At 47.9% G+C, this 25,846-nt stretch overlaps 6 protein-coding genes across 6 annotated transcripts; 3 read left to right on the top strand and 3 right to left on the bottom strand.

Moving 5' to 3' along the window:
• Window positions 1-1,030: 1,030 nt before the first annotated feature.
• Window positions 1,031-8,894, top strand: BT62DRAFT_995777 (P-loop containing nucleoside triphosphate hydrolase protein; the record flags this gene model as incomplete). Its single annotated transcript, XM_043190543.1, has 13 exons — window positions 1,031-1,066; window positions 1,129-2,736; window positions 2,791-3,658; window positions 3,712-4,280; window positions 4,330-4,666; window positions 4,716-5,548; window positions 5,603-6,505; window positions 6,560-6,669; window positions 6,728-6,886; window positions 6,939-6,951; window positions 7,005-7,160; window positions 7,221-7,532; window positions 7,555-8,894. Exons 2-13 carry the CDS (start codon window positions 1,254-1,256, stop codon window positions 8,892-8,894), a joined length of 7,083 nt encoding a protein of 2,360 aa, XP_043037544.1. The 5' UTR covers window positions 1,031-1,066; window positions 1,129-1,253.
• Window positions 8,895-10,823: 1,929 nt separating this feature from the next.
• Window positions 10,824-13,884, bottom strand: BT62DRAFT_1008738 (uncharacterized protein; the record flags this gene model as incomplete). Its single annotated transcript, XM_043177480.1, has 7 exons — window positions 10,824-10,892; window positions 10,970-11,046; window positions 12,100-12,158; window positions 12,213-12,572; window positions 12,630-12,732; window positions 13,714-13,804; window positions 13,870-13,884. 7 exons carry the CDS (start codon window positions 13,882-13,884, stop codon window positions 10,824-10,826), a joined length of 774 nt encoding a protein of 257 aa, XP_043037543.1.
• A 467-nt stretch (window positions 13,885-14,351) lies between these two features.
• On the bottom strand, window positions 14,352-15,930 carry BT62DRAFT_988106 (uncharacterized protein). Its single transcript, XM_043190097.1, has 3 exons — window positions 15,777-15,930; window positions 15,464-15,726; window positions 14,352-15,402 (listed from the first exon to the last, which is right to left on the bottom strand). The coding sequence occupies exons 1-3, from the start codon at window positions 15,902-15,904 to the stop codon at window positions 14,492-14,494; spliced, it is 1,302 nt and encodes a 433-aa protein (XP_043037542.1). The 5' UTR covers window positions 15,905-15,930; the 3' UTR covers window positions 14,352-14,491.
• Window positions 15,931-17,669: 1,739 nt separating this feature from the next.
• Window positions 17,670-18,379, top strand: BT62DRAFT_311011 (uncharacterized protein). Its single transcript, XM_043180468.1, has 3 exons — window positions 17,670-17,942; window positions 18,029-18,180; window positions 18,234-18,379. Exons 1-2 carry the CDS (start codon window positions 17,752-17,754, stop codon window positions 18,165-18,167), a joined length of 330 nt encoding a protein of 109 aa, XP_043037541.1. The 5' UTR covers window positions 17,670-17,751; the 3' UTR covers window positions 18,168-18,180; window positions 18,234-18,379.
• A 4,488-nt stretch (window positions 18,380-22,867) lies between these two features.
• On the bottom strand, window positions 22,868-24,191 carry BT62DRAFT_1078198 (uncharacterized protein; the record flags this gene model as incomplete). Its single annotated transcript, XM_043179367.1, has 6 exons — window positions 22,868-23,402; window positions 23,461-23,477; window positions 23,534-23,709; window positions 23,735-23,888; window positions 23,938-24,033; window positions 24,089-24,191. 6 exons carry the CDS (start codon window positions 24,189-24,191, stop codon window positions 23,292-23,294), a joined length of 657 nt encoding a protein of 218 aa, XP_043037540.1. The 3' UTR covers window positions 22,868-23,291.
• A 516-nt stretch (window positions 24,192-24,707) lies between these two features.
• Window positions 24,708-25,483, top strand: BT62DRAFT_310864 (winged helix DNA-binding domain-containing protein). The gene is made up of 2 exons (XM_043180466.1): window positions 24,708-24,873; window positions 24,930-25,483. The coding sequence occupies exons 1-2, from the start codon at window positions 24,751-24,753 to the stop codon at window positions 25,320-25,322; spliced, it is 516 nt and encodes a 171-aa protein (XP_043037539.1). The 5' UTR covers window positions 24,708-24,750; the 3' UTR covers window positions 25,323-25,483.
• The last annotated feature ends 363 nt before the right edge of the window (window positions 25,484-25,846 follow it).

The raw sequence follows: 25,846 nt of genomic DNA, 5'->3' as shown, positions 1-25,846 counted from the left end.
GACCGTATTCAATATATATAGTCCATCCCGACATAAAGGGGTATCGAGCTTGGCCGGCGGGATACGACGGAGCTCCTGCTTGCTAATCCAACAAGTCCGTAGTCTCTTTCCTATCGTTTTGTGTTTTTGATTATCACGCAATTCTAGTATCGAGTAAGGCATATATCGACGTGGTGCAGGACAGTTGCCATCTAGGGATCGAAAAGAAAGGTGTGTGCGCTACGCAGGCTGCTCTGCTTTCCTTCCTCAATCCTAGCAGATCTTCACTAGATACTGTTGGAGGATATCCGTGCGTATACCATTACCCTCTCTTTTCGATTACCACTCGTTCCTATTCTTTTCGATCGTCACTCGTTCCTTCTTACCATATACGTACACAACTCTTGTCGTTACTCGACCGCCTATATAGCCTGGCCGTAGATACCCGTACACCTCAGCCGTTTCGCCTACGCTGTGCCTGACTGAGAACTCTACTTATATTCTTCCATCAATAGATACGAATACTCGGTTTCAGATGTGCTGCCTGCTTTTGGATGCCTATTCACCTCGCAGAGCCAAACTGCTCCGCACATGCTACGTATCTCGGTATCGTCGAACATGAAGATGCGGTAAGAGTCTGCAGCGATCAGTAATACCGATTCCTTAGATACTTCTCAGGCTCCTACGCTTTGATATGAGGTTCTTAATTGAATGGCAAGAATCCGTTACTTCACGGAGACAGGAACTTGGCAATACCTTCACCTATCGCCGTCTACTGATGGCCGTCCAACTATAAATCCACAAATTAGATTGCAGTCCATGACAAATGCTCCAAACTTAGAAACGATTGCTCCCTCAATAATGTTGGTTCAGCCTGTTATCGTCACCGTTTTATGCGAATCATTTTGCGATGCATCATTGCCTCGGCGAAGTTAACAAGCGCCTTCCATGAATGGAACCTTTCCCTTACCGCAAGGCCGTACACGTCCGGGTCATCCACTTTCGATATAAATACATCATAGCGCTCATGATAGAACCCACCGGATACTTATGAGAACGGATATCGAGGATGACCACAGACGCAAGCGTATGTTTAAATAAAATCCTTTCTTCACCTGGGATATTGTTTTCTTACCCGTTTAAGTATAGTGGGGCTATAGTGTTCCGAGGCGCCTATTCGAAGCTGCTTGGTAAGGTTTGGTTACGGCGCTAATTGAACAAAGGCTGTTGTTGATACCACGCTTGCTCTCACCTCGTCTTCGCCTACTACCATCATGTCGAACGATGGTGTCCGCATAGAAAGGCTCAGCAAACTTCTCAACCGTGTCCTGCGAGGCACGCAGACATTAACCACTTCATCACAATACTCTCAGTTCCTCGAGGCTATATGCCTTCAGCCAGACCCACCTACTTGTATCGATAAGATCATTGCGAGCAAGGATGGACTCGCGTCTCTACGAGCTGCTTTTAGATCCGATCTTTCCCTACCCTTTTTGAACGGTCGTGTGGCAGATGCTCTGCTCTACTTGCAAGCGCCCGAGATAAAAACAATCAGCAGTGGCCAGTTCCTCACGAAGATGTTGCAGGCCATTGTTGACCCTCCGATCTTCTGGGATGCATTTGTGGACGCATTTAAAACAAAGCAGCTACTGGAGAAGGGACAGAAGTGCTTCGCATGGCTCTTATTACAGCTTATTCTCATCCCGAGCGACGTCGTCTCGCCCTACGTACCCCTCGCCGAAGAGCTACTACCTCTTTTCATTGCCTCTCCCCATCTAGACATACGCAACATTGCCCAAAAAGTCAAAAATACCATTTCCGTTGTATCCGATCCCCTTGTCGCTATTGCCAAGGATGACATTCGTCCCGGCGGCAGACACGATAACGACTTCCCTGACTTTCGTGAGATCGCGATCCTCCCCACCGCTGGCGAACTCGCTTCTACGGAGGCTTCCTTCCTTCGTCCCAGCACGGCTCTCGACGATCCTAGTACCGAGGAACATCGTGAAGCTTTGTATCTCGACAACCAGTTCAGGCTGATGAGGGAAGACATGATTCACGAGATGCGGGAAGAGCTTCAGCTCGCACTGGGGAAGCAAAAAGGAAGGAAGCATCGCGGTACGGTCGTGGACGACATGAAAATAATAGGTATCAGCTTGGGCGATGACTGTCGGCGGAACAAGTGGGCGATCGTTTTTAGATGTTCGGCCGATTTTCCACAGCTTCAAAAGATCAAAGGCCAAGCGAAGCGAAAGGCGTCCCTTCTAAAGGATAACACCAAGCTGTTGAAGCACCAATCTTTGACCACTCTTCTTGTTGACGGGGAAGTCTTAGCATTTCCATCAGTGCGTCGGGACGAAGACCTGTTAGCGAAGAATCCTCCGGAGATTGTCCTAGAGTTTGAAGGAGAGACATCGGTCCGGAATTTCTTGTTGAAGATGAAGTCAGCTCAGCACGTTAAGCTCATACAGATAGAGGCTGCTGTGTTCTCTTATGAGCCGATCTTGACTTCCTTGAAGCGGATGAAAGTGCTTCCTCTCGCGCAGGAACTGTTATTTTGGAAAGATGGGAGCGAGCTGTCTCGACCATCACAACCCCTTGCCCTCCAATCGGCCATATGGTCATTCGGTAATAACCCCGGTCAAGACCTTCAAACCGTGTTGTCGCTGGGCAAAAGCATCGTCCTGGATAAAGCCCAGGCTATGTCGCTGCTGTCAGGCTTGAAACAGAACGTATCTATCATTCAGGGACCTCCAGGTATGTATAGTACTTTTCAAACGGCGGCGTAGACCCATTGACATTAAATTTCAGGTACGGGCAAGTCGTTTATAGGCGCTCTCTTGGCCAAATTCATCCACGACTTTTCGGACCAGAAGATCCTTGTGGTCTGCTATACCAATCACGCCCTAGATCAATTCCTAGAAGACCTTCTTGATATCGGTATTCCCATCGAACATATGGTTCGCATAGGTGGCAAGTTCACTCTCCGGACAGAGCCTATGGTTCTCCGCAAACAGCCACGCACCTTTCGTTTTGGTCACGGTGACCATACCATCATAAACGAACTTAAGGCTGATCTTGCGGTTCGAGCGAAGAGTTTGCCGGAGTCTTTCAAGAGGTATCTCCAGTCTGACGTTCGAAATGATACTCTATTGGCCTATTTGGAATTTGAGGAACAAGACTTCTACAACGCTTTTTATGTTCCTCTTTCCGAAGATGGTATGCGCACCGTAGGTGGTAAAGGAAGGGCGGTGGATGAGTTCTACTTGTTGCAACGCTGGAGGACTGGCCAAAATGCCGGTGTTTTCCTGAAATCGGGGAACGTCAGGGCCGCTAGAGAGATCTGGGACATGTCACTAGAGGCACGTCGAAGTCATCTGGTCAATTGGGAAGAAGCCATTAGGAGGGATGAAATCGAGGACTTGTATCGACTCGCTCACACTTATAACTGCCTCCTCGAAGAACTGGATCGCAAATTCCATGAACGGGACACCTTTGTACTCCAGAACAAGCGAATAATTGGTTGTACAACAACGGCTGCAGCGAAATACGGCGTTGAGCTCCAATCAGCTTCCCCAGATGTTGTCTTAGTGGAGGAGGCGGGTGAAATATTAGAAAGTCACGTCGTTGCAGCCCTCGGGACTGCGGCAAAGCAGCTTATACTAATTGGCGATCACAAGTACGTATAATTATATGTGGTCTGAAAGCAGTCTTGACATAGATTTTACTTAGGCAGCTCCGTCCGAAGGTGAACAACTACCAGCTGACGGTCGAAAAAGGGAAGGGATATGACCTCAATAGGTCTTTGTTCGAACGACTTGTTCTTAAAGGGTACCCCCATCACACCCTCGTCGCTCAGCACCGCATGCGCCCTGAAATATCTGCCCTCATTCGCCATTTGACGTATCCCGATCTTCTCGACGCACCCAAGACCCAAAATCGACCTCACCTTCGCGGGATCCAGGATGATGTCGTTTTCATCAATCATGGTCATCCTGAAGATGACAACCTGCAGATCGCTGACCGTCGCGACTTGGGCTCCAAATCATCAAAGCAGAATACGTACGAGGCAAGAATGGTTCTGAAGATCGTCAAGTATCTAGCACAGCAAGGATACGGGACCGACAAAGTGGTAGTGTTAACGCCGTATTTAGGACAACTTTCCAAGCTTCGGAACGAGCTCCGAGAAGATACAGATCCCGTGCTCAATGATCTCGATTCCTACGACCTCATCCGTGCTGGCCTTCTCACTGCCGGTGCAGCCAAATCAACGAAAAAATCCCTTCGTCTGGCCACTATTGGTACGTCAAGTTACGATTGATCAAGTTACAGTCATCTGATCATTCATAGACAACTACCAGGGTGAGGAGAGCGACATTGTCGTCGTATCTCTTACTCGTAGCAATCCCGACAACGATATCGGTTTCATGTGCGCGCCGGAGCGGCTCAATGTTTTGCTCTCTCGTGCCAGGAATGCTCTCATCATGATAGGCAACTCCGATACCTTCACCAATGCCAAGAAGGGGAAGGAACTGTGGCGGAAGCTCTTTGATCTACTGAAAGGGCAGGGGCACATATACGACGGTCTACCAGTTAGATGTGAACAACATCCTGATCGAACGGCGCTTTTAAGCACCGAACTTCAGTTTGATACCCTCTGCCCTGACGGTGGTTGCTCAGAACCATGGTACGTTTCCGTCTATTGATGCCTTAAGATTTTCTCATTTTTACTGTAGTGGCACCAAGTTAAGTTGCGGACTACATGTATGTCCATCGAAATGCCATCAGCTCTATGATCATTCCAAGATGGCCTGCCACGAGATCATACCTCTTTGCTGTCTACTCAAAGGCCATGACCAATCCTACAAGTGTAGCGAGAGTCCTGCTCTCGTCTGCAAAAAATGTGAGAGAGATGCCAAAGTAGCCGAGGCCAAACGGCAGAAAGACTTCGACCGGCAAAAGAAACGGGATGAGGAGGAAGCAGAGCACCTTCGTCGCATCAAGGAGATCGAGGATCAGCTCGCTGAGCAGCAACAAGTGCTGCGCGATACACAGGTTAAAGAGGCGAGGAAAAACGAGATTCGACAGAAGATGCAGGACTTGAAGGATGCAGCTGCACTCGCGCATAATGTAACATCGAGACCACCGAGCAACACACCTTCAAGCAGTGCTCCGGGATCTAGCGTTGTGTCTGTGACGGGTGATTCGACCTCTTCAGCACCGAGACCATCCACCCCTGCCCAGGGTACAAGTGACTCATCCTGTCGAAGTCGAGGCTCCAAGAAAGCTGCTAATTCCGCGGCTGCTAGTTCTAAACACCGGCAGGGAATTGCAACGTCAAATCCTTCGGTTGCCAGTCAATCCGACGCTGAAGCGGACTGGCAATACCAGAAAGATATCGAAGGCGCCAGCAATCAAGCTATTGATGCTATCATGGATATGATTGGCCTGGAAGCTGTGAAGAAGCAAATTCTTCGTATTAAAGCCAAAATAGATGTTTTCAAGCGTCAGAACACTGACTTGTCTAAGGAGAGATTCAACGTCGTTTTTCTTGGGAACCCTGGTACCGGTGAGCTTCTCTGGACTTCTTTGTTTCCTTTGAGGAAATGTTGACAACGTGCAGGTAAAACAACGGTAGCACGACATTACGCGAAATTCCTGGCTTCACTTCAGGTCTTGCCTGGACTCGCGTTCGAGGAGACCACGGGATCGCGTTTAGCCAATGACGGCGTCCAGGGTGCAAAGAAACTCGTTGAAGGTGTTATCAATGCTGGCGGTGGTGCTATCTTTGTCGATGAATCATATCAACTCACCAGCGAACACAACTTTCAAGGGTCTCAGGTGCTAGATTTCCTTTTAGCAGAGATGGAGAATAATGTCGGCCGCATTGTGTTCATTCTGGCAGGGTACAACAAGCAGATGGAGAAATTTTTCGAACATAACCCCGGTCTGCCGAGTCGCGTCCCGTATCGTTTACAGTTCGAGGATTATAAAGATGAAGAACTGTTGTCGATGTTGGAGAAGATCTTGCATAAGAAGTATGCGGGGCGCCTCAAAGTCGAGGAGGGAATACGTGGCCTCTACGGGCGTATTGCCATCAAGAGGCTGGGCAGAGGCAGAGGCAAGGAAGGATTTGGAAATGCTCGGGCACTCGAAAACGCCCTTTCAAAGATCACAGAGCGTCAAGCTGAACGACTGGGTAGGGAAAGGAGAGCTGGTCACCGGCCGGATGATCTTCTGTTGTTGAAAGAGGATTTGATCGGGCCCGACCCATCCGAAGCCATTGTCCATAGTGAGAGCTGGACGAAGCTCAAAGAGCTCATTGGACTTGCATCGGTCAAAGCATCTATTCAAGGTCTGTACGACACGATTCGACAAAACTATCAACGCGAGCTACAGGAAAAGGAACCCGTGCAATCGCCGCTCAACCGTGTTTTTCTCGGTTCTCCGGGAACAGGAAAGACAACTGTGGCGAAGCTATATGGCAAAATTCTCGCTGACCTGGGCATCCTTAGCAATGGAGAAGGTAACGCATACACATACTCTTGCTTTGTTTCAACCCTTTACATTTTTTCTTCAGTGGTCGTCAAAAATCCTGCCGATTTTGTCGGGAGCGCATTAGGTGAATCCGAGAAGAATACCAAGGCAATACTTGCGACGACGGTCGGTAAAGTTTTGATAATCGACGAAGTATGGGTTCCAAGTTTTGCTTCTATATTCCATTCCCAATGAAGTACTTTATAAATAGGCTTACGGGCTTTATGGTGGGGGCAACACTGGACAACAGAACGATCCTTACAAGACTGCGGTCATTGACACCATCGTTGCTGAAGTTCAAAGCACTCCTGGAGAGGACAGATGTGTTCTTTTACTAGGCTATAAGCAACAAATCGAGGAGATGTTCCAGGTAGGTCCTTATACGTTCATCCATTTTGTTTACTCAGAGCGCAATATTTCAGAATGTCAATCCTGGTACATATAGCACTTTCTTCAATCGGATTTGAACCTGAATCTCCTTTTTCAAGGCCTCAGCCGTCGCTTTGCCATCGAGGATGCCTTCAACTTTGATGATTTCTCTACTGATGAGCTGCGGGAAATCTTGGACCTCAAGCTGAAATCTCAGGACCTTCAAGCGACTGAAGAAGCCAAAAAAGTTGCTTTAGAAGTCCTCGGCCGGGCAAGTAAGCAGTCCAATCTGTAACTATTTCTCCACCATGATGGCTAATAAATCCCCAAAATAGAAATTCGACCCAACTTTGGCAACGCTGGAGAGGTTGAAAACATGCTGAGCAAAGCTAAAGCAAATTACATGACTCGTGTAGGCACGCAGTGTTCTGTTGACATGATATTCCAGCCGGCAGACTTCGATCCCGCCTTTGATCGAGGAAGTCATGCAGATGTCAATATCGAGGAGCTCTTCAAGGACGTCGTTGGTTGTGATGACATTGTCGCCAAACTTCGCAGATACCAGAAGACTGCATCAGCGGGTCGTCGCAGAGGTCAAGATGTCCGTGATCTGATCCCGACTAGTTTTGTGTTCAAGGGGCCACCAGGTGTGCTGTGTATTGATGATAGTCGTCAAGTTTGGATGCTTATTTCGTACACGAGGCACTGGAAAAACCACAACTGCGCGAAAGATGGGACAGGTGTATTTTGACATGGGCTTCTTGGGCCGTCCAGAAGTTATAGAGTGCTCCGCCTCGGATATCATAGCCCAATACGTCGGGCAGACAGGGCCTCTGGTGCGAAAAATGTTCGAAAAAGCCCTTGGACAAGTTCTGTTCATCGATGAGGCATACCGCTTGAAGGATGGCGTATTTGCGAAAGAGGCTATCGATGAAATCGTTGACCTCCTCACGCAGGAGCGAATCAGAGGAAAGATTGTTGTGATCCTCGCAGGCTATGATGAGGATATCAACGAGCTCTTATCGGTCAACCGAGGGTTATCCAGTCGATTCCCCGAAGAAATCGTATTCCAGAATCTGTGGCCGGAGGAGTGTCTGGCAATCCTGAGCAAGCAGCTGAAGAAGAAGAACGTCGCATTGCCAGGTTTAGATGATTCAGCAAGCGGTATTTCTGCGCAGCTAGCCAACATATTCGAAGCGTTGTCTCAGCTTCCATCGTGGGGGAACGCTCGCGATGTCATCACAATCTCGCAGAAGATGATCAGTATTGCGCTTCAGTATTCCTCGGACGATGAAAATACGGAGTTGATCTTAGATCCTGCCGATGCTGCGACATGCTTGCATGAGATGCTTATAAGTCGTCAAGACAGAAGCTCCAATCTTCCAAGTCCCTCCGCACGATTTTCTCTTGGGAATGTCCCGCCCATGCAATATCGTGATCCCAACACGACTTCTGCACCGAATATCAAGACCTCTTCTGTGACCAAGGCAAAACCGGCAAAACCTAAGCCTGCTCCCATCAAAAAGGCTGATCCGGAAGTGATGGATGCTCGCGATCCAGGCGTATCGGACGCGACATGGAACCAGCTTCAAATGGACAAGGCGGCCGAAATCGGGGCAGCGAAACGATTAGAGGAGGCTATTCGTAAGGCGGAAGAAGAGATGGCGGAGGCAGTCAGAAAGGAAGCGGAGGAACGAGAACGTGTTAATCAACTCGCCTTGGCCGCTGCTCGCCAGCAAGATTTTCTCAAACGGCAGGAGCTCAAGCGTCAGCGCGAAGCGCAACGGCTAAAGGAGCTGAGGGCTAGAGAGGAGCGGGAGCGTCGTGAAGCAGAACTTCGGGCACGAAAGGAAGCAGAAGAGAAAGCTAGAAAGGAGGATCAGAAGGCACAGGCGAAGTTGAGGACGATGGGACTCTGCGTTGCCGGATACCGCTGGATTAAGCAAGACGACGGGTACCGTTGTGCCGGAGGCTATCATTTTGTTTCGAATGCCGAACTAGGATTGTAAGTGCACCGAAATTTGTTCGACCTAGATGCCGTTCTTCTAGCAATTTGACTATGTGCAAAACAATCTGTAGAATATATACAACTTGATGCATGAAACCAGATCTGTGCCGCAGCTTCCAATTTCTAAGGCCCTGTGTAACGACGTCTCCCCGGAATATTTAGTGCACAAATATGACTGGCGATGCAGAACAGTATCCTGAGGTATCGATAATCTTCTAGGAGCGACAGTTCATATCCGAAGTAAGGTCGGGCCAACAGCCCGGTCTGATATTTTCCATCGGACTCTTTGTGCTGCATCTCTTGCCCAAGTAAGTACCTCTATCCAGTCTTTATTTCGACCAGAATTCAGTTTCACATTGGCCCCGTGATTATCCACTATACCCGGCCCTACTATTCTTATTTGTCATTCTCAAGACGGCATGTTCAAACTTGATGAAAACCCTTTGCAAATACATATTTTGGCCAGGCTAGAGAAAGCTCATTCCAATATTACGGGAGCTTGAGCTGCCACTGCACATGTTGCTTTCCTCATTCCCCTCGGTCATAGCATCATACCCGATCCTTCGTCCAATTTGAACTCCAGGTGGGCCTATGGTGAGGCGGGCTCCTGGTCCCTGGATTAATTGCTGATGTCCGTTTCCTCAGCAACGTCCTTTCAGTGAGGAGCGCTTGCGTTCCTGGTTCCAAGCTTCTAAACGCATGGCGTCTGCAGAATTATCCACCCCTCCAGTTCGACGATCACAACTTCATCAAAGTAGTCATGACATACCCGAGTTGGCTGCGAGAAGACCTCCAGTACTGGAGAACCCATCAGACGATGAGTGTATGAGCGTCAGAGATAAGTGGATACATACCTTCCACGGCAGATGACGGCTGTTCCTTTGATTTTCTCACTAGATAGTGTGGGCCCAGTGCATCGATGTCCAAGACGCATGTCTGTTTGAAGTACTGCTCGCGTCGCAAGGTACTCCCAGGATACAAAGCGGCGCCGAAAGTAGGGAGTGCGATTTCTAAAGTCCAGAGAAAGTTCATGATCCCCCAGTGGTGGGGAATGCAGGAGGAGAACAGACAGTGTTTAAGAAGATGTAGAGGATTCACACATTCTACTATACTATTTCCCTAGATACCTTCCCTTTCTTCTGCCTTCCTTTGTCTACAACACGTTTACTTGTCTTCATTAGTTAGCCTCCCCTTTCTTTCAGTGGCCTTTCTTTCGACATCCCATTGTTCTTCTAGTTACCTTTGTCCATTTTGCCACTCTACTATAGTACAAATAGCTATGTACTTCATCCTCAAATAGCATCTTTTCTTTCCCCCTTCACAAGCCGAACTCCCATAAAGTTGTATACTCACACCGAAGTCTACACCTACAAAGCTATGAGGCGGCCGCCACGGCCCTGCTGATTAACTGCAGGTTTTTGTTGGAGAATATCCGTACGTTTCATCTTATCTTACTTTTTGATCACTCGCTCTATTTGCCTTATATATACTTATACCTCCTGTCGTTTCCCGATCACCTATATAGTCCAGCCGTTCCTATCTGTATGTCTCAGTCGCTTCACCCACGTTGTGCCCGACTGAGATACTCACATATATTCTTCTGTCAATAGTTTTATGGTCGTACTCCCGGACACATCGATGACCACAGTCAGTGAGCATCAGGCGTTGTTGAAAAAGTCGTGCACCAATCCCTGGTTGACGTGTTGAAAGCAATGAATAGCATAACTTGCAACCAAAGTTACTCGTAAAGCCTACTAGGTAAGAATCAGGATTCCTGAATGAGACAACGAGGAAACAAACACGTCCAGGTACGCTCGAAGCAATCGGTGATAGTACGTTTGATTAATCACTGATAGACTTTGCCACGTTCGAATGACTATCGGAGATACGTTCTTTGCTGTAGGAAAAACAGTAGCATCTGCGTCACGACTCAAATCTCCCATACGGAAACAACAACGCGCAAATCATCCGAGGTGACCTCTTGCATGCCAGCCCATGCCTGTAACAACAGAAATACGTCCTGTCATCTCTTCGCTTGATATTCACTAAACAGATATGGGAACGGAAGGCGCATACATGGAGGAAGGACGCACCAGAGTCCGCTGGCTTATGTGACGATCCAATTGTTCCTTTGGTAGCATGCAGCTTATTCGCTGTGATAATCAGCTACGCAGAGTATAAGAATGACCTGTTTCCTTAATCGACGAGGGCTCCGCTGCCACTACCTTTTCCCAGCGCATACATTCTAGTAAGATCGCATAGACGCTTTGATGACTCTCCATAGAGATACATAATGGCGGCATTGAGAGAAACAGAAACCATATATCTTCTCTAAGAGTTTGTGTTATGACATGAAGGCTTAACAACGCAGAAATGGACACGCCACCATGAAAGAGCGCTGCTGAACCTTCATTTCACATGTCGACGCGGGTATACAGTATAAAGCTTGCCATAGAGTCGTCGGAGTCATCAAGGAGACCAGCTCTGCTCTATGCAATAGAAGTATCGCGTCGCATGATGGTGGAAGGGAAAGACGATTTTCGGCAAACACTGGCGCCGACGCGTTTGTTTCGTTCCTTTCACCACGACCGTTGTATTATCTACGCCCGGCGTCCCTTCGATGGATCGTGCCGTATAATTCTACCTACCTATCTACCTACCTACTAGCACCTTAGGCAGTAAGACGAAAGTTATCACGTAATAACGCGACCGTCGTAGGGCACGGCACCCATATCCTTGCCTGGCTACATGTCTTGGCTTGTCTCCCTTCGTAAGACACGGACACCCCGATTTCATTGACATGAATTGTCTAAGCTGTCACAATAACACACTACTTGACCTTACCATGGACCATTTACAAGTCTGACATTTCCAACATTATTTCTATGAATCCTTTGTTCTGTTATAGCAGAAGTTTCTCCAATTTAAAGTGTTTCTCTGAGAGCACTGCAGCTCCAAAATACACATAACAACTCCCCGAGAACCCTTACGCAGTTACGATGGATACTGAGATTGAAAGTAGGCATCCCCAAAAATGCACTCAAATAGATTGATGTTCCCCAAACAATACATATATTGATATCCAGAAAATCTATCAACACCAAATATAATGTCGAGGAATAAGAAGAGGCGATGTCTCAACGGATGTCCTAGCAGAATAAATCTCAGGACTCCGTACAGCTACCTATTATATAGTAAAATCTTACCAAAACCCGACGAGCATATTCCGAATCTACCTCCCTCCCTCATTTTCACGTTACGTTTACTCGCTATCAAACAGTCAGTTCTAACCTTCCAAAATGGCATCAGACCAACTTACAGCAGCGACAGAGTGATGTCACCGTTGACCTTGGCCTGGATGGCGATCTCAACCTCCAGGTTAAGGTCCAAGCGCAGCTTGACGGCGGCTTTTGGAGCAACAGTTCCCTGGTGGGACTGGCCAACGAGTTGTCCCCCGGCAACAGAGGCACGGTCGGAAGGGGCGTATCTGGTTTCTGGAGCAGACATGATGCAGATGTTGAAGAAACTAAACACAAACCAGGTCCTTTTTATACGCGATTCGAGGTCGCTACGGATTAGGACCGAGGGTGCGAGCAACGGTATTCTCGCGACATATTCCGATGTCAGTGAACCGGTGTCCCCTGTAGCACCTCGCTCCAGACTCGAAGGTGTAGAAAGGCTGCAAGCTTGTCAAGTTCCTCGGTACGTAAAGAGAATTGATGTAATTAAAAAATACCGCGTCTGATTGGCTGCTAGGAGAGGAATTCGGGTTGAGGATTGTCCTGCGGGATGGACGACTTCGGAAGGATCTGAAATATGACCGGGATAGCCGAGAATTACTACGAGGCAACAGTTCAGAATTCGAGCGAGGACGACGCTCGCACCTGATTCATTCTATCGCTCTTCTTCATTATTTGCTTCCTCCTGGCATCAAGTGAAAGCAATTAAAAGTCGTTCATGGGATCACGACGGAAGATGCAACAATGCGAGCTTTTTCTTGCATAGGTCAAGAGTTTGTATGCATCAGTAATAACAAAAATGCTTTTTGGTAGTGAGGTACCTGTGTTATTCTACGCCACTGATTTTGTGCCCGATGTCATCGTTCGTGCTGGGACTGTCAACATTTAATGAACTTGGGCAGATGAAGTAAGATATGTCTCACAGCGTGGTGTTGTAGATATTATCTACGTGATGAATAGTCGTCCTCCAAATTACACTGAGCATTGTTTTGCTTATTGTACGCAGCAGCTTTGCATCGCTGCAAGTCAAAACCTATGGTTACGAAGGTCAGAATAATCAATCGCCTTGGCGAGCATTACGCCGCGCTTCTTTGTGCTGTCACAATGGAAACTTCTTCCAGACTGTCCTGCGCATATGAAGACATCACCCAATAGAGAAAGAGCGCCGAACAATACCTAGGCTCTGCACTATGTGCGGAGAGACGCATCTATAAGCCGAAATACTTCCTCGTCGCCAAGGAAACAGAAAGTTATTAATCTGCGAAGGGGAATTCGCGCTCATGAAACGCTGCGGGACTGGCCATTGTCTTCGAGAATGACAGAAATGGGGCAAAGAGACAGAAGAAGACTTGGTCGGCCTCTTCATCCCTTTCTATGGCCAGACGAATTATTCATCTCAGAACGAATTTTCTACCCGTTGGCATATAGTTTATAATCTCGGCATAGGGTGGCCGATGAGCATAGCTTGGAAAACACAGGCCGAATATCTGATAGTCCAAAAGGCTGCTCGAGCGCTAAGGTCTGAGTCAGAGCTAAAAACTAAGGACTAGTGTCAACTGGTCATTTCCTTCGCTAACGAACAGGTCCCAATGTCGCGCTTTCTGCCGTCTCCATCGAGTTCAAAATGAGGATCCCCGGACATAAATTGATTGTCAAAAGGGCTGGAATGAGGCTGCATGTCTGAAAACGACAAGAACAGTCAGACAACGGGGAACACTAGAACAAAAGATAACGCACCACATAAACTCGCATTATGTCAATACAGTGACTACTCCAAGCCACAGTTATCGACTTATTGTGTTCGTCAACGAAGCAGAAGGAGAAACATTCACTAGCAGCATTCATATCCACTGCATTATCCATGCGCTTTCGATGTCCAAGGGCGACCGGTTCCTAATAGCTGTTTCTGTGTCATACGTTATGTCGGAGTCAGGCTGGTGAAGATACATTCTAACAGAGCAAAGGCTTTCTGTCAAACAGAAATCCAGGCGAATTATCCATAAGATAAAGGAATATATCACGGCAGTAGGAAGCAACGTAAGGAAGCCGAATAACGCGTTCATCCGGTTTCGTCACTTTCGTGACAGTCCGACTTTCCATACTATCGAACTGGCTTGAGCTCAGCGAACGTTTGTAAATTTAAATGGCGGACGTTGCAACCTTAGATGAAACTGCTCGTGTATTGAACTTGGGGGCATAGGTAACTCAAATTGACTGCCAGTAAATACAATGCTCACTGGTAGAGAAGAATTGATGATGGAAGGTTATACTGTACACAATTACATCTTGAGTAAACTTGAGTACTTGGGGGGGTACAATTTATGTTTAACGACACGATACGGTTGTAGAAAGAAGCAACCTAATAGAGGCCCTCAGATTCACTACTACTCTCCGCAACTTCCTCCTCCTCAGATTCTTCGCCACTGCTACCCTCTCGAATAAGATCAACGACAAGACAAATGTCTCCGTAAAGAAAACCAAGATCAGGCTCATTTCCATAGTACGCAAAAGGAGTGGTTACTCGACTCAATTCTGTTCTGGGTGTAACCCAAAAGATACGAGTCGAATTGTGGATGCGGCTATCGTGCCAATCCTCTTGCTCCTTGACGGATTCAACACCTTCTTGCCTCATCCAAAGGCTGAGGGACTCATCATAGAGAGTAAAGTGATAGAATTCGCTATCGGTAAGGTATCTTCGCTTCTCGTCGCCTTTTGGCATGTAGGAAATCCGGACGTCCACAGGCAGAGACAGGCTGTCGCAGGCACCGTAAAGGGATGCGTCGCTTCCTTTCAGAAGATCAAGAACATCTGCAACTTCAAATTTCCCGCCGTTCGCTTTCAAAGGATACTGGTGACGCAAACCAAAGCCAAGCTTTCCGCCTCTGGGTAAGAACGATGGATCGGCGATGAGTTTCGCAATGGACTGTTTGAGTTCAGAGGTAGTAATGTGGTTTCCGGTATCAATGAATGTCCCCTGTGTGTGTGTGTCGTGTTCTCGGTACAAATTGTAAGTCAGGGTGACACGAGAACCCGAGGTGACGGGGAGGACCTCATGCTCAACGTCGCTGTAGAACGCTGCATAGGCGATCCTCGGGACTTCGGCGGTGCTATTGGCAAGGAGACTGCTAACATCGAAGATCCACTCTTTCCCGTGGCTGCGGAGGGCAAGCCCGCCTCCTTGATGACTAGTAGGAAAGACAATGACGAGAGAGCCGAACATATTTTCAGAGCGAGGGGTATCCTTGTGGGGCTTAAAGAAAGATCCTTCACCTGATAGCGGACATATGAGGACAAGCTTGAAGGAGCCAACAAGAATTATGCAGCTACGCACCATAGATATTCAGTTTGTAAAGCTCGGGTCGGATACGATTCTCTGTAGATAAATGTCCCTCCACGAGGTCTACACGAATTTGGTCAAGAATCTCGGTCATATGGAGATCTAGTGTAGTGGCAAAAAGAAAAGTATCCAGCTTGAGAGCCTTGCGGTAATTATCATCGAGCACCTCCTCAGAATTTCGACCGAAAGGGGCCGGTATACAAGCCTCCGCTAACGAATGTAGCTCTGTACCCGTTGGATGAGCTAGGTTTATGACTCTGATGTTTTGTTTGTTAGTGAGCACAAGTAGGGTGAATGGAGAGCGAACCGTGCAACGGAATCCTCAGAGCTACGCCTGTAGTAAAGCAGGCATCGTTCCCTTTTGATCTTGAAGCTTCCACTAGTGAAAGAAACATCCTCAAGGATTGACCGGATCTTCTTGACTTCTGGGTGCATGATGATGGTGTCACTGAGACTTCAAATTTTCAAACTTGAACAACAAAAAGAAAACGCCTTCGCCACGTTCGAGGCACGTGGCGCGACTTGAATTATCTCGGCTTGATCAACTTCTGCCGTCTGCTGCAGAGCACGCACGGTGGGAGAGTTGGAATCAAACTAAAACATCAGATTTCACCTATATCCTCTCTGTGGGCCACAGGCGCTCAGAGGCGTCCCCATCTTTAATGGTGTAAAGGCGGCGTCGGCACAGGAGTGCCGTGGCAATACCAGAAATGGAAATAGGTATTCCATTTGCAGAACCCCGTCCAACCTCATCTCCTCCCTCTTGGGCGAATTCGCCATGAGCACAGTGTTCCTAGAAGAGAGGTTTCTTGGGTATCATTAAGGAATCCTATTTTAAATTTATCATCTCTCCTCCGGGTATGGCCACCCGTACCACGTCGAATCGCGAGCTACAGCGTGCGTGCAAATATCTTTATTCCATGTCACGTTCTCTAATCCATGTCATGTATTACAGTCCCTCTTTTTGTTTATCAGACTCCATGTAATCACCGTGAGACCTGAATTTCAAGGCAAACAGAAAACCTAGTTATGGTCGCACGAATGTCAATCCGAAACAGAACCTTTGCTTGGAAATTCGACCTAAAGGGTGCTCAAACTTCAAATATCAGTCATCAATGGATGTAGAAGCATCGTTTTAGGTATAAAATAAGTCAGAGGAGACAGAACCATTCTCCTTAGACTTTTGTTGTCTTCAAGTTCGCCCGTAAATAGATCACTATGGACCACGTCATGTTTCCCTGCTCCACATAGGCCAGTCCATCGACATTTCAATGGCCGCTTGGCAACCTGGCTTTATAGTTCCTTCTTATTTTATCCCCCCTTCACCTGAAAGACCGTCGACAACCACATTCCGATTCCATTGCGACACCAGTGGAGTGAAAATGCAGAGACGTTTCAACGCCTAGCGACGAAGTGGCGAGGGAATCCACCTTGACTACGGGAATCTTGTTCTTGGTCAGCCGACGCTCATTGATATCCTGTCTGTTCGGCCTAACTCCTTTCATCAGCGTACAGTCCTTGTCTCTCTGCAAAAACTTGACAAGACTACAGGTTATTGCACGTAAACCGGTGCACATGGCGACCCTATCCTTATTCGTCGTCTCCCAGAACACCCGTCGTTACGGTGAAAAAACATGAGTACGGGTCTTGCGCTCCGCTTGCTCAGCTCCGGGCTCGTCGGGAACCCTGCGCAGGGCGCAGGAGGTGCGTTCATGGCAGATACCTGAACCCTGCACCAGTTTTCACACGTGTAGAGTGTCTAGGCACTTGGGGGCCGTTGTCGGGCCGCTTACCTGTTCAGTCGTCGGCAGAATTGCAACGGATGGCAGTGACCTCAGTGAGAGTTCATCTGGCTCCACGTCCGTTTCCTCCTGGTCCTTCTCCGCGAAATTTGCAAGTCCAGCATTCTATTGAAGCGAGCACAGCGACCGAGGAAGTTGACAGGTCATCAGCAATTGCTGTCCCACAGCGAGAAGAATTTACAGGCGAGTCGATTGCGGGCATCATCCAGTAGGCACTGATACGTCTCTTCATTCTTGTCAAGGAGCCAGGCTGTTCTAATACCCACGAATACCGACCTTGTCTCGTTCGTGAGTAAAATCTACATATTGTCTGTCGAACGTATGATTGACGGGCATTCTATCAGACGTAAATTTCTACTTGTGGTTAGAACCCTTCCCACTGGTCTTCACCGACATATACAACTTCAATTCGGACATCAGTGGTCACCCTTTCCTGGTGTGTGTTGTATCTAGTACGATTAAAGTTAGTACCCTCATTTAATGTTTCGCAAATGCCGCCGCTCCCTGGCCTTCTTTGGTACACTGCATACGTCTCCTTCCACATTACACCGTCGTTTTCCAGGGCTGTCGCTGAGGACATGGACAGCACACCGGAAGCTCGTCCCGAGAATTGACTTGATTGCCAGCATTTCCATCGCACCTAGCGTATTCATTTTTAGACTCACGTACAAGTAAAGCATCCACTGAATTGTTCCCGTTGCTGGAATTGCCCTCGGCATCTAGCTTACCTTTTAGAGCATTCTCACATATAACATAGGGAAAACCCTGCCTATCAGCCGAATTGTCACTCGCCGGTGATCATTTCTTCGTTCCACAATCGCAAGCGCCTTCCCGCTGTTCGGATGTACATTCTTCGTCAACCTTGGTCTGGGTCCAGGCTCTGCCCTCGCTGGTAAGCCGGTGCTTTAGGTATGTAACTTGTATGGTTCTCATTGATAGCAGTGGCTGAATATTTAATACAGGCACTGGAATTGGGTCCGTAGAGGAGGAGATGGACCGATATAGCCAGCTCTTGGACGTATGCTGGACTTGTGGAAGATTATGACATCAAAATTTTCTGATTTTCAGCGGCCTAATCCACACGGTTTAGATCGAATGTATACAGGGCTCTTAGTTATATATTGATCATTCCATTAGGTTTAACATACTCTTTGTATTCTTAGCTAAGTCCTTGTACTATCATATATTCACCCCAATTGTATTCCTGCCGAACCTTCCTGCATCTTTTGGCAATTAAAAAACAAAAAACGCCTTGCAATTTTCCAGGTCATGAAGGCCCACTAGCGCCGGAATGGAAGAACTCAAGTGGTGTAAAGATGTGTCTCGTGATTTTTAACGATTGGGTGGTATTCTCAGTTCCTAGTGCGCGCTTCGTTAGCCAGTAAAAAACCGTACAAACCTGTCGTGGGATGGTGATTGGAGTCTCGATGCTCATTCGTGTCTGTTCGTACACATATAGGTCTCCTTCCTCAGTCGACCTAAGGTACACGGTACCAAACGGCCGCGAACTCATGTGCATACGGACGGCTAGCCCCATGCCCTAGTAATTATGATAATTGTACACGCTCCATGCTCTACAAACCTAACACGCTACAAAAGGAAGATCCTGGAATAAAATGTCCATTGAGCTGGCTGCTAGAGGAGCCACTAAGAAGACCCTGTATTTTGTTTGAAAAAAAAGGCTGGAACGCAGAGCAGGCCTCCAAAACATTATAGTGTGACGGGGACATTCGATGGTGTAATTTCAAATATCCTCTACCCTATACGGCAATAAAGATCCGACGCCCAGGATTCGGGCCTGGGAGTAGTCCGACGCGACGTGTCGGTTGCAAAAACTGCAGATCGTCCAGTTCCGAGAGAGCTAAACGTCACATAACGTACTTTGGTGATATTCATCGACAAAAAAACAAGGTTTTCGCGAGTTTTCGCCACAAATTTGAATTCCTGAACCATGCGGTGGCTAGACGTGGCGTCAGAGTTGTTATGATAAGATATGAGACAAAAGGACGTGATGTATAAAGTTTGAAGGCGAAAAAAGCGCACATTCTGCTATTAATTTCAGGTGGTCCGCTCTATGAAGGAGGTTTCGTCCATTACAAGTACAGGTCCAAAGCACCTGCTAATACTGAATCAGTTCATCATGATCAAGGCACAGAACGAAGGGAGATAGGCATACTGAGAAAGACAATAAAGGCAAGTGCCGTTGGCAGAGCGCACAGACAAGAAGCAAACCTAGCGCTTCGAAAGGCACAGGCTCCGCCGCTGCCGTTATTGCTTTCAAGTACAATCCTGTCTTTCATTGGTGGAGTTCATCGCTACCGAGGCCGGTGCTCTACACATTGGGGCAATTGCTCTTATCCTCTCTGTTCCCATGCAGAGCCTCGCAGCCTGTTTACTGGGTGGGTTCCCATAAGTTACTGAAAGTCTCCCAAAGGGAAACAAAAATATCACAGTCGGAGAGCGTGTACGAGATCAGAGCCCTGATCCGTTGTTTCTGGGTAGAAATCCGTTCACGACGGGAAGACCATATTGGTCAATGTTTGAAACATTATTGGGATATCCGTTGAGCGGAGCTGGGCAATTCCGAGTCTGGGGGGTATATTAGTATGGTATGTAGGGTTGTACACGGCCTTACTTCCGATCGGTGTACACAATTTGCAATATGAGCAGTACAACGTTTTGTTGGACTTGAAGCGCCAGTCTCAAGGTTTCCGCAGCTAAGCGTATCGAATTGGGCGAGTTGAACATTTTTTCTTGTAAATCAGCGGCAGGCGAATTTACGTTGAAGGGAGTGTCATGATCCAGCTGTTAGGAACGGAGAAAAGCCTGCATGCCAAGACTAACACAAGCGAGCGCAGTTCGTCGTTGGAGGATCCTTTAGCGCAGCGCGACCAGCACCATTGGAGTTGTGTTACAGTAGAGTTGGAGACGGGGGTTCCGTTGAGAATCTTGGGATGACATTTCTGTTTTAACTTGTGTCCAAAATTGCGTAGTCTGCCCAGATAAATAAGCGAAAATGACAGAGCAAAGTTGGAACAGAGACCACCTTATTACTCCAAGAACCACACACAATGGCCGTGCGTCCATGTACCTTGTACCTTCAAAATCTACTAGGGCCAACCTAGCCTACACCGCGTCTCGGTTGACTGTAGCCCGAGGATAGTATGTAAGCACTGCAGATCCGCACACGAACCTGCAGAAAATATCGGGTATTTCCATCGGAGATTACCCCGTAGTTTGTTGCCCGACTGCGCCAACATTGTCTCAACATCATTTCGTTACCGTTATCATGGTTGACGTGCAAACGTCCCAAGATGGAGATTTAGATTTGTCCGCGTTAGTCACGTGCCGAGATTATGGTGTACGGACCGGTGATCCGTACGCTGGACGCGGCGATTTTCCTGTTTATTTCCTTTTCATCCCAGAGCGTTTGCACCGGAAGCAACGCCACCTAAACAGGTGCGTTCGACATTCACGTACATTCACAGCCGTTTCTCAGCCCTGGACCTGGGTTCTTGTGTCCACACTCAGGACTGTTAATGTTTTTTTACCCCTTGCCAGGTTGGATCACACGAATATATGTCGATGGGAATTATTCTCTTCAAGCCAATCCCTCGGCGCCCCGTTCGCTGCATCAGGCGCCCTTCGCAGCAAAAGATCATCAAAAACCCCGTAAGGTCGATCGGTGAAGGGCCGCGGTCGACCTTTGTTCTCGCTTCACTCAAATTCAAAAACGCCCCTTAGGTAAATCAATGGCTGGCTATACTAGTACGTCCCTGTGTCTTTCGGTTGTTTGTGCGCTTGATCTCTCCCATTTCGTGACCGTACACCGACTTGAGAGCTGCACTGGAGTTCCATCTGGGGTGGGCTGGCTGGACCTCTTGTCTGGAGCCAAGATGTTGTCTAAGCCACCGTTAACTTCCTTTTGAGCCTTGTGACTGAATTCCCGCCCACACTTCTGACTGCTGACATGGATGGAAGATTTGATCAGTGCAGGGTCTAGCCTTTGAAGTCCTCCGAGTCCGACCGTACGCTCACGTCGTTTATTTAATATCAGGGATATTCTTCTGCTGTCCCCACTCCCTAGCGATTTGGCGGAATGACGCGTAATAATCCGAACATGGATTGGAAGCCCAGCCGTGAGAGACTATCAGAAGTTTGGTCCTCTTGATTGAGCTGAACTGGACCTTGACTCAGCGCGTCGAAAACGGGCCGCTGCTCATATATTCTGGCTATAATTCATGGGTGAGTTCTGCTCCTCGTGCGGAAGGTAAAGTCAGTTTAATTATTATTTTACCCCTCTCTCGTGACCGAACCTATCAGGACTCGGAGCCGCATGTGTCGGTGATGATCGTTTACGATTTGGGAGATCGCGTACTAGTGACCGCGTGGAATTGAGTTCACGATTTTGAAATGCAAGAGGAAACTCTCATGATGTCTGGCTTGGCTTTAGGATAATTTTATAATCATTAGCTGTTTTGTCGAGGAGGGAGTTTGTACCATCGGTGGTTGTAGCCAGGTCCTTGTTCCTAAAATCATCCGGAATCAGCTGCTGGGCCCATTCATTGCCACTGAAATGATCGGGTGCAAGCTATTGGAGATACATATGATCATTTGCATTCGTAACTTGGATTCTGCCGCTCTTTTTTGATTCTTCATTCGGGTATTCTTTTTATCGGCCGGATGGCCAGCGCAAAAAGTTAACTTGAATGTGGGAGATGGCTGTCTGGATTGCCGAGTCATCTGGTGCAATGTTTACCGTCTTTGCCTGTTCGGTAACTTGAGGCCATCCGCTGTGTTACGATGCGGAGATAGTAGTCGTATTGTATTGAAATTCGTGATGCTTTTACAGTGGGAGAAAACTATGGAACAGGGCCGAGGTCGGGGATGATTCTCATTATCAATTCTAATCTGTCTAGCTGTTTGTTTCCCAAATCTAATGCAGTAATCTGGGTCCAGATGTCTGTTCTACCCATCAATTAAACTTCTAAGTGCGACACTACATATGACGGTTCAAAAGCTCACTTGCTGAAGTGTAGCATCCTTTCAGACCTACAAGAGCACGTTTGGCTACCATAACTCCGAGTATCTTTATTTAAAGAGGTTGGAAAGGAGGCTGATCGTTGAACAGGTGCCATGGCATTGTTACTACCGTATGTCAGGTCCGTAGTGACAATCAAGCGCACTTCGACCAATAAGGGATTCCGTGACTATGGTAGATCTCCGTTTGCCCTTGGTGTTTGAAAGAAACTGTTTGCTAGAGGGTCAGCAGCTCGGGTGCCATATCTTAGGACTGATGGCTCCCAAGAATCATGATACCTCTGAGGCCTGGGATAACAAGTTACAATGGAAAGTTATATTTATTGCAGGGGTCGGAACACTGGAGGCTAGATATTTATGACGTCTATTCAGAGGCGGATTTTCCCATGGAACAATCGGTACTATGGGTGACAACTTGGCCCCGGAGCTCTTGCGATAGACTCTAATCCGTCGATCAACACGCAACTTTCTGGAATACAATTCAAATGGCTCGGACGTTTCTTTTTGAAGCGATGGATTAGCAGATAATTGAGAGAGGTGTTTACGGTTCTGTCAACACCCTCAGCGCTACCTTAGGTCGCATTGACCACTTCATGATCCCTTAGGTTTGTAGTCATCCGATGCTCAATATTATTGCCTTATCCCGCATGGCCCAATGGCCAGTAGACTTGCCTATAACTTCGCTGATTAGTCGGAGATAAAGTTTCCAAATCACCTCTGTCGGGGGGAGAGGATTCGGAAATAGGACCCGCGTTGAAAGCTCCTTCCGTCTATTTCTGGGGCAAGCGCCATGTAGATGACGGCCTTCTACCGCCGTTACGGTGTCTTGAATTCGTCTTTACTGGAGAAACTGCGCCAATACGGAGCTGTTTGATGTCATCTATTTTACGGAGGACCGTTACAGATGTGTCGGACCAGCTTGGAGATTGTACGCCGCCGACAAAAGCGCGTCTGTTTACGACTGGAGCGACAGTAGGCTGTTAGTAGGCCTCGGTGCCGTCCTGTATGTTCGCGGGTAGAGTGTCCTTGAGGATAACGTAGCGGGTGCTGTCAGGGTCCACTTGAGGCGTACTATAATGAAGCTCCTGGAACTGCCGTAAGGAATTAGTTAAGCGCTACGGGAGACGAGTACCTTGTTTATTATTGTACATGTTCGAGTTCACCGCCTGTTGAAATGGTGTAATCGAGGTTGGTGCAATATTTTGTAGTGGCGTCGCGGTACCATTCGAGTCCGAAGAATCAGTCAAATGACGGATCTGTTTTTGTGACTGTGTTAGCCGATACGCGAGTTTTGCAAATTGTTTGAAATCTGGATATGAACGTGATGGATCTGGACTCGTAACGGTGGGAATGGGACGCGAAAAAATGATGGATAAAAAGAGGGCAAAAGGGTAAGAACTGAAAACGCGTGAGAGTGGTGCACAAGAATGCTGGGGGATCGGAAGTAAAATATAGAGCGAGAAGTAAGGGTGAGAGGTAAAGCACGACCGTGTCGCATGGAAGGGCAACTGCGGAACGAGGGATGTACAAAGGCGGTATAGAGGCGGCCAGAGACTGCTTTGATTTAGCTATACAGACTACACCAAAATTGATAAAAAAGGGTGGCTCCCAGCAAATTTTATCGACGTGGATATACGTATACAGTAACGGCGCAAGCCGCGCTCGGGTAGGTAAGCGCCCTGACAGAAGCCACGAGGGACCGGAGGCCAAGGCCGATGGAAGCTAGGCACGTGTAATAGTGCCTGTCATGCTAGGTCCCCTGAGCCAAACAGCGAACGGTGACCCAAGATAAGAAAATAATAATAATCTTTTGAATTCCTTGCTAAGAGGACGGAGAAGAAAGCCAAATAACGTGCTGCGTGCTCGAATACGGACCGCATGGGCGACATCAAGCAAATGATGTAGGAGGATAAGAAAATAACTCCCGCCGGCAAAAAGTCCCGGACCCCCGGCACGTATTATCCCATCACACACTCGCAAACAACGCTCCTTCTCTCCATCCACCACCGTCGATGGATTACTCGTTTTTCCCTTCCCCGCCTGCCTCATCCATTGACCAGCCCACTCAGGCCTACCCACCTTTTCCGACGTCCAGCTCGAGCAGCAATACCCCTACCGCGACACAGCAACAGCAAAACGGGAGGGAGACCCTGTCGCTTAATCTCTCGTCGCTCTCTGTCGGCTCTTCGCCAGCATCTCCAGCACCGTCGATTCAACGGACTGAAAGAAAACGTTCTTTTACTAGTAGCACGACACCGCCTCCAACAGACGACGACCAGGATCAGGATATGGAACCATCACCAACAGAGGGGCCGCCTGGATCTGCGACTATTGGTGTCCTGGGCAAGCCAATGCCGACCAACAACTTTGTAACGAAACTGTATCAGTTCGTACTCCTTTTTGCTCCACAAATGCTGTTCTCAATGTGAATGCGATAGAATGATTGCTGACCCTAAATCCGAGCAGTTTATTACGTGGACTCAGCTCGGAACGTCGTTCGTCGTGTCAAATATAGGAGAGTTTAGCAGGAGCATATTGGGCAGCCACTTCAAGCACAATAACGTGCGTGCTTCTGAAATATTTGATGGTAGCAACAGTACTTGACACCGCGAACGCAGTTCTCGTCGTTCGTGCGACAACTCAACATGTACGGTTTCCACAAAATCAACCGTACGCCTCGTGCACAGCGTACCTCTACCGACTCGCAAACTTGGGAATTCTCTCACCACAAGTTTCTGCGGGGACGTCCCGACTTGCTCGATGATATCAAGCGCAAAGCACTAGAGCCCGATTTGGGCGCGAAGCATAGAGTCGAGCTACCGGGAGAGGTGGGCATCCTTCCATTGCCGCGTTCTTTTCGCCTTCGTGTCGGGATTTTCCATGGCATTTGTTCTCCTCCTCGGATTATCATCTCATCATTCTTTGTCCCCAGGTCGCCGCACAACTTGCAGGCATGCGTGATGATAACCGCCGCTTGTGGGATGCCCTTGTTCACGAGCGTCGCAAAGTAGAGCGCCTCACCAACATTGTCACAAGGTTATGGGATCTCGTTGGCAAAGGTTTCCCTGGTAGTCGTGAGTACATTTCTTTCATTTTGACTTTCTTTCGTTTTTGCTTTCCCTCTTCTATTCCTTCTTCAATGTATTCGCCAGTTCCATTTTACACGTCTCCGCTGTGTATTCTCGCGTCCTGCCTTGCTCCGTCCTTTCTCGCCAGCCACTTTTCGCCCCATTTTCTGCGCGCTTTATCCCCCCCTCCCCTACGCCAAAGCAACGTCGTCCCGAAAGCTTTGACCTCTCCTCTGTTGCCAGTTATCTCCATATGTTTACCGTATGTTTTCTGCCCCTCCGTATACTTGTGTTATATTTCCCTTCTGGTTCTTCATGCGTTCACCTACGTTGCGCATATATGCGGATGTTTTTACTACCTTTACTCTTCTTAGCCCACATCTCTATCGTTATTGTTATTTATTGCATCCGTTATTCCCATCTTTGCTTCCTTTCTTTCCAGTTATTGGGATCTTGTCTGGCCTGCC

Source organism: Guyanagaster necrorhizus, assembly GCF_019112545.1.
Source record: "Guyanagaster necrorhizus MCA 3950 unplaced genomic scaffold BT62scaffold_20, whole genome shotgun sequence".
NCBI classification, from domain to species: Eukaryota; Fungi; Basidiomycota; class Agaricomycetes; order Agaricales; family Physalacriaceae; genus Guyanagaster; species Guyanagaster necrorhizus.
This window is presented reverse-complemented; position numbering and strand designations above follow the sequence as displayed.

Coding starts and splice junctions, on each gene's coding strand:
- BT62DRAFT_988106 (XM_043190097.1), bottom strand. CDS start 15,904: ATGCACCCAGAAGTCAAGAAGATCCGGTCAATCCTTGAGGATGTTTCT. Junction 15,727..15,776: donor TCTGAGGATTCCGTTGCACG/GTTCGCTCTCCA, acceptor ACAAAACATCAG/AGTCATAAACCTAGCTCATC. Junction 15,403..15,463: donor TTACAAACTGAATATCTATG/GTGCGTAGCTGC, acceptor GTCCGCTATCAG/GTGAAGGATCTTTCTTTAAG.
- BT62DRAFT_311011 (XM_043180468.1), top strand. CDS start 17,752: ATGTTTCGCAAATGCCGCCGCTCCCTGGCCTTCTTTGGTACACTGCAT. Junction 17,943..18,028: donor ATTTTTAGACTCACGTACAA/GTAAAGCATCCA, acceptor CATATAACATAG/GGAAAACCCTGCCTATCAGC.
- BT62DRAFT_310864 (XM_043180466.1), top strand. CDS start 24,751: ATGATTGCTGACCCTAAATCCGAGCAGTTTATTACGTGGACTCAGCTC. Junction 24,874..24,929: donor GCCACTTCAAGCACAATAAC/GTGCGTGCTTCT, acceptor CCGCGAACGCAG/TTCTCGTCGTTCGTGCGACA.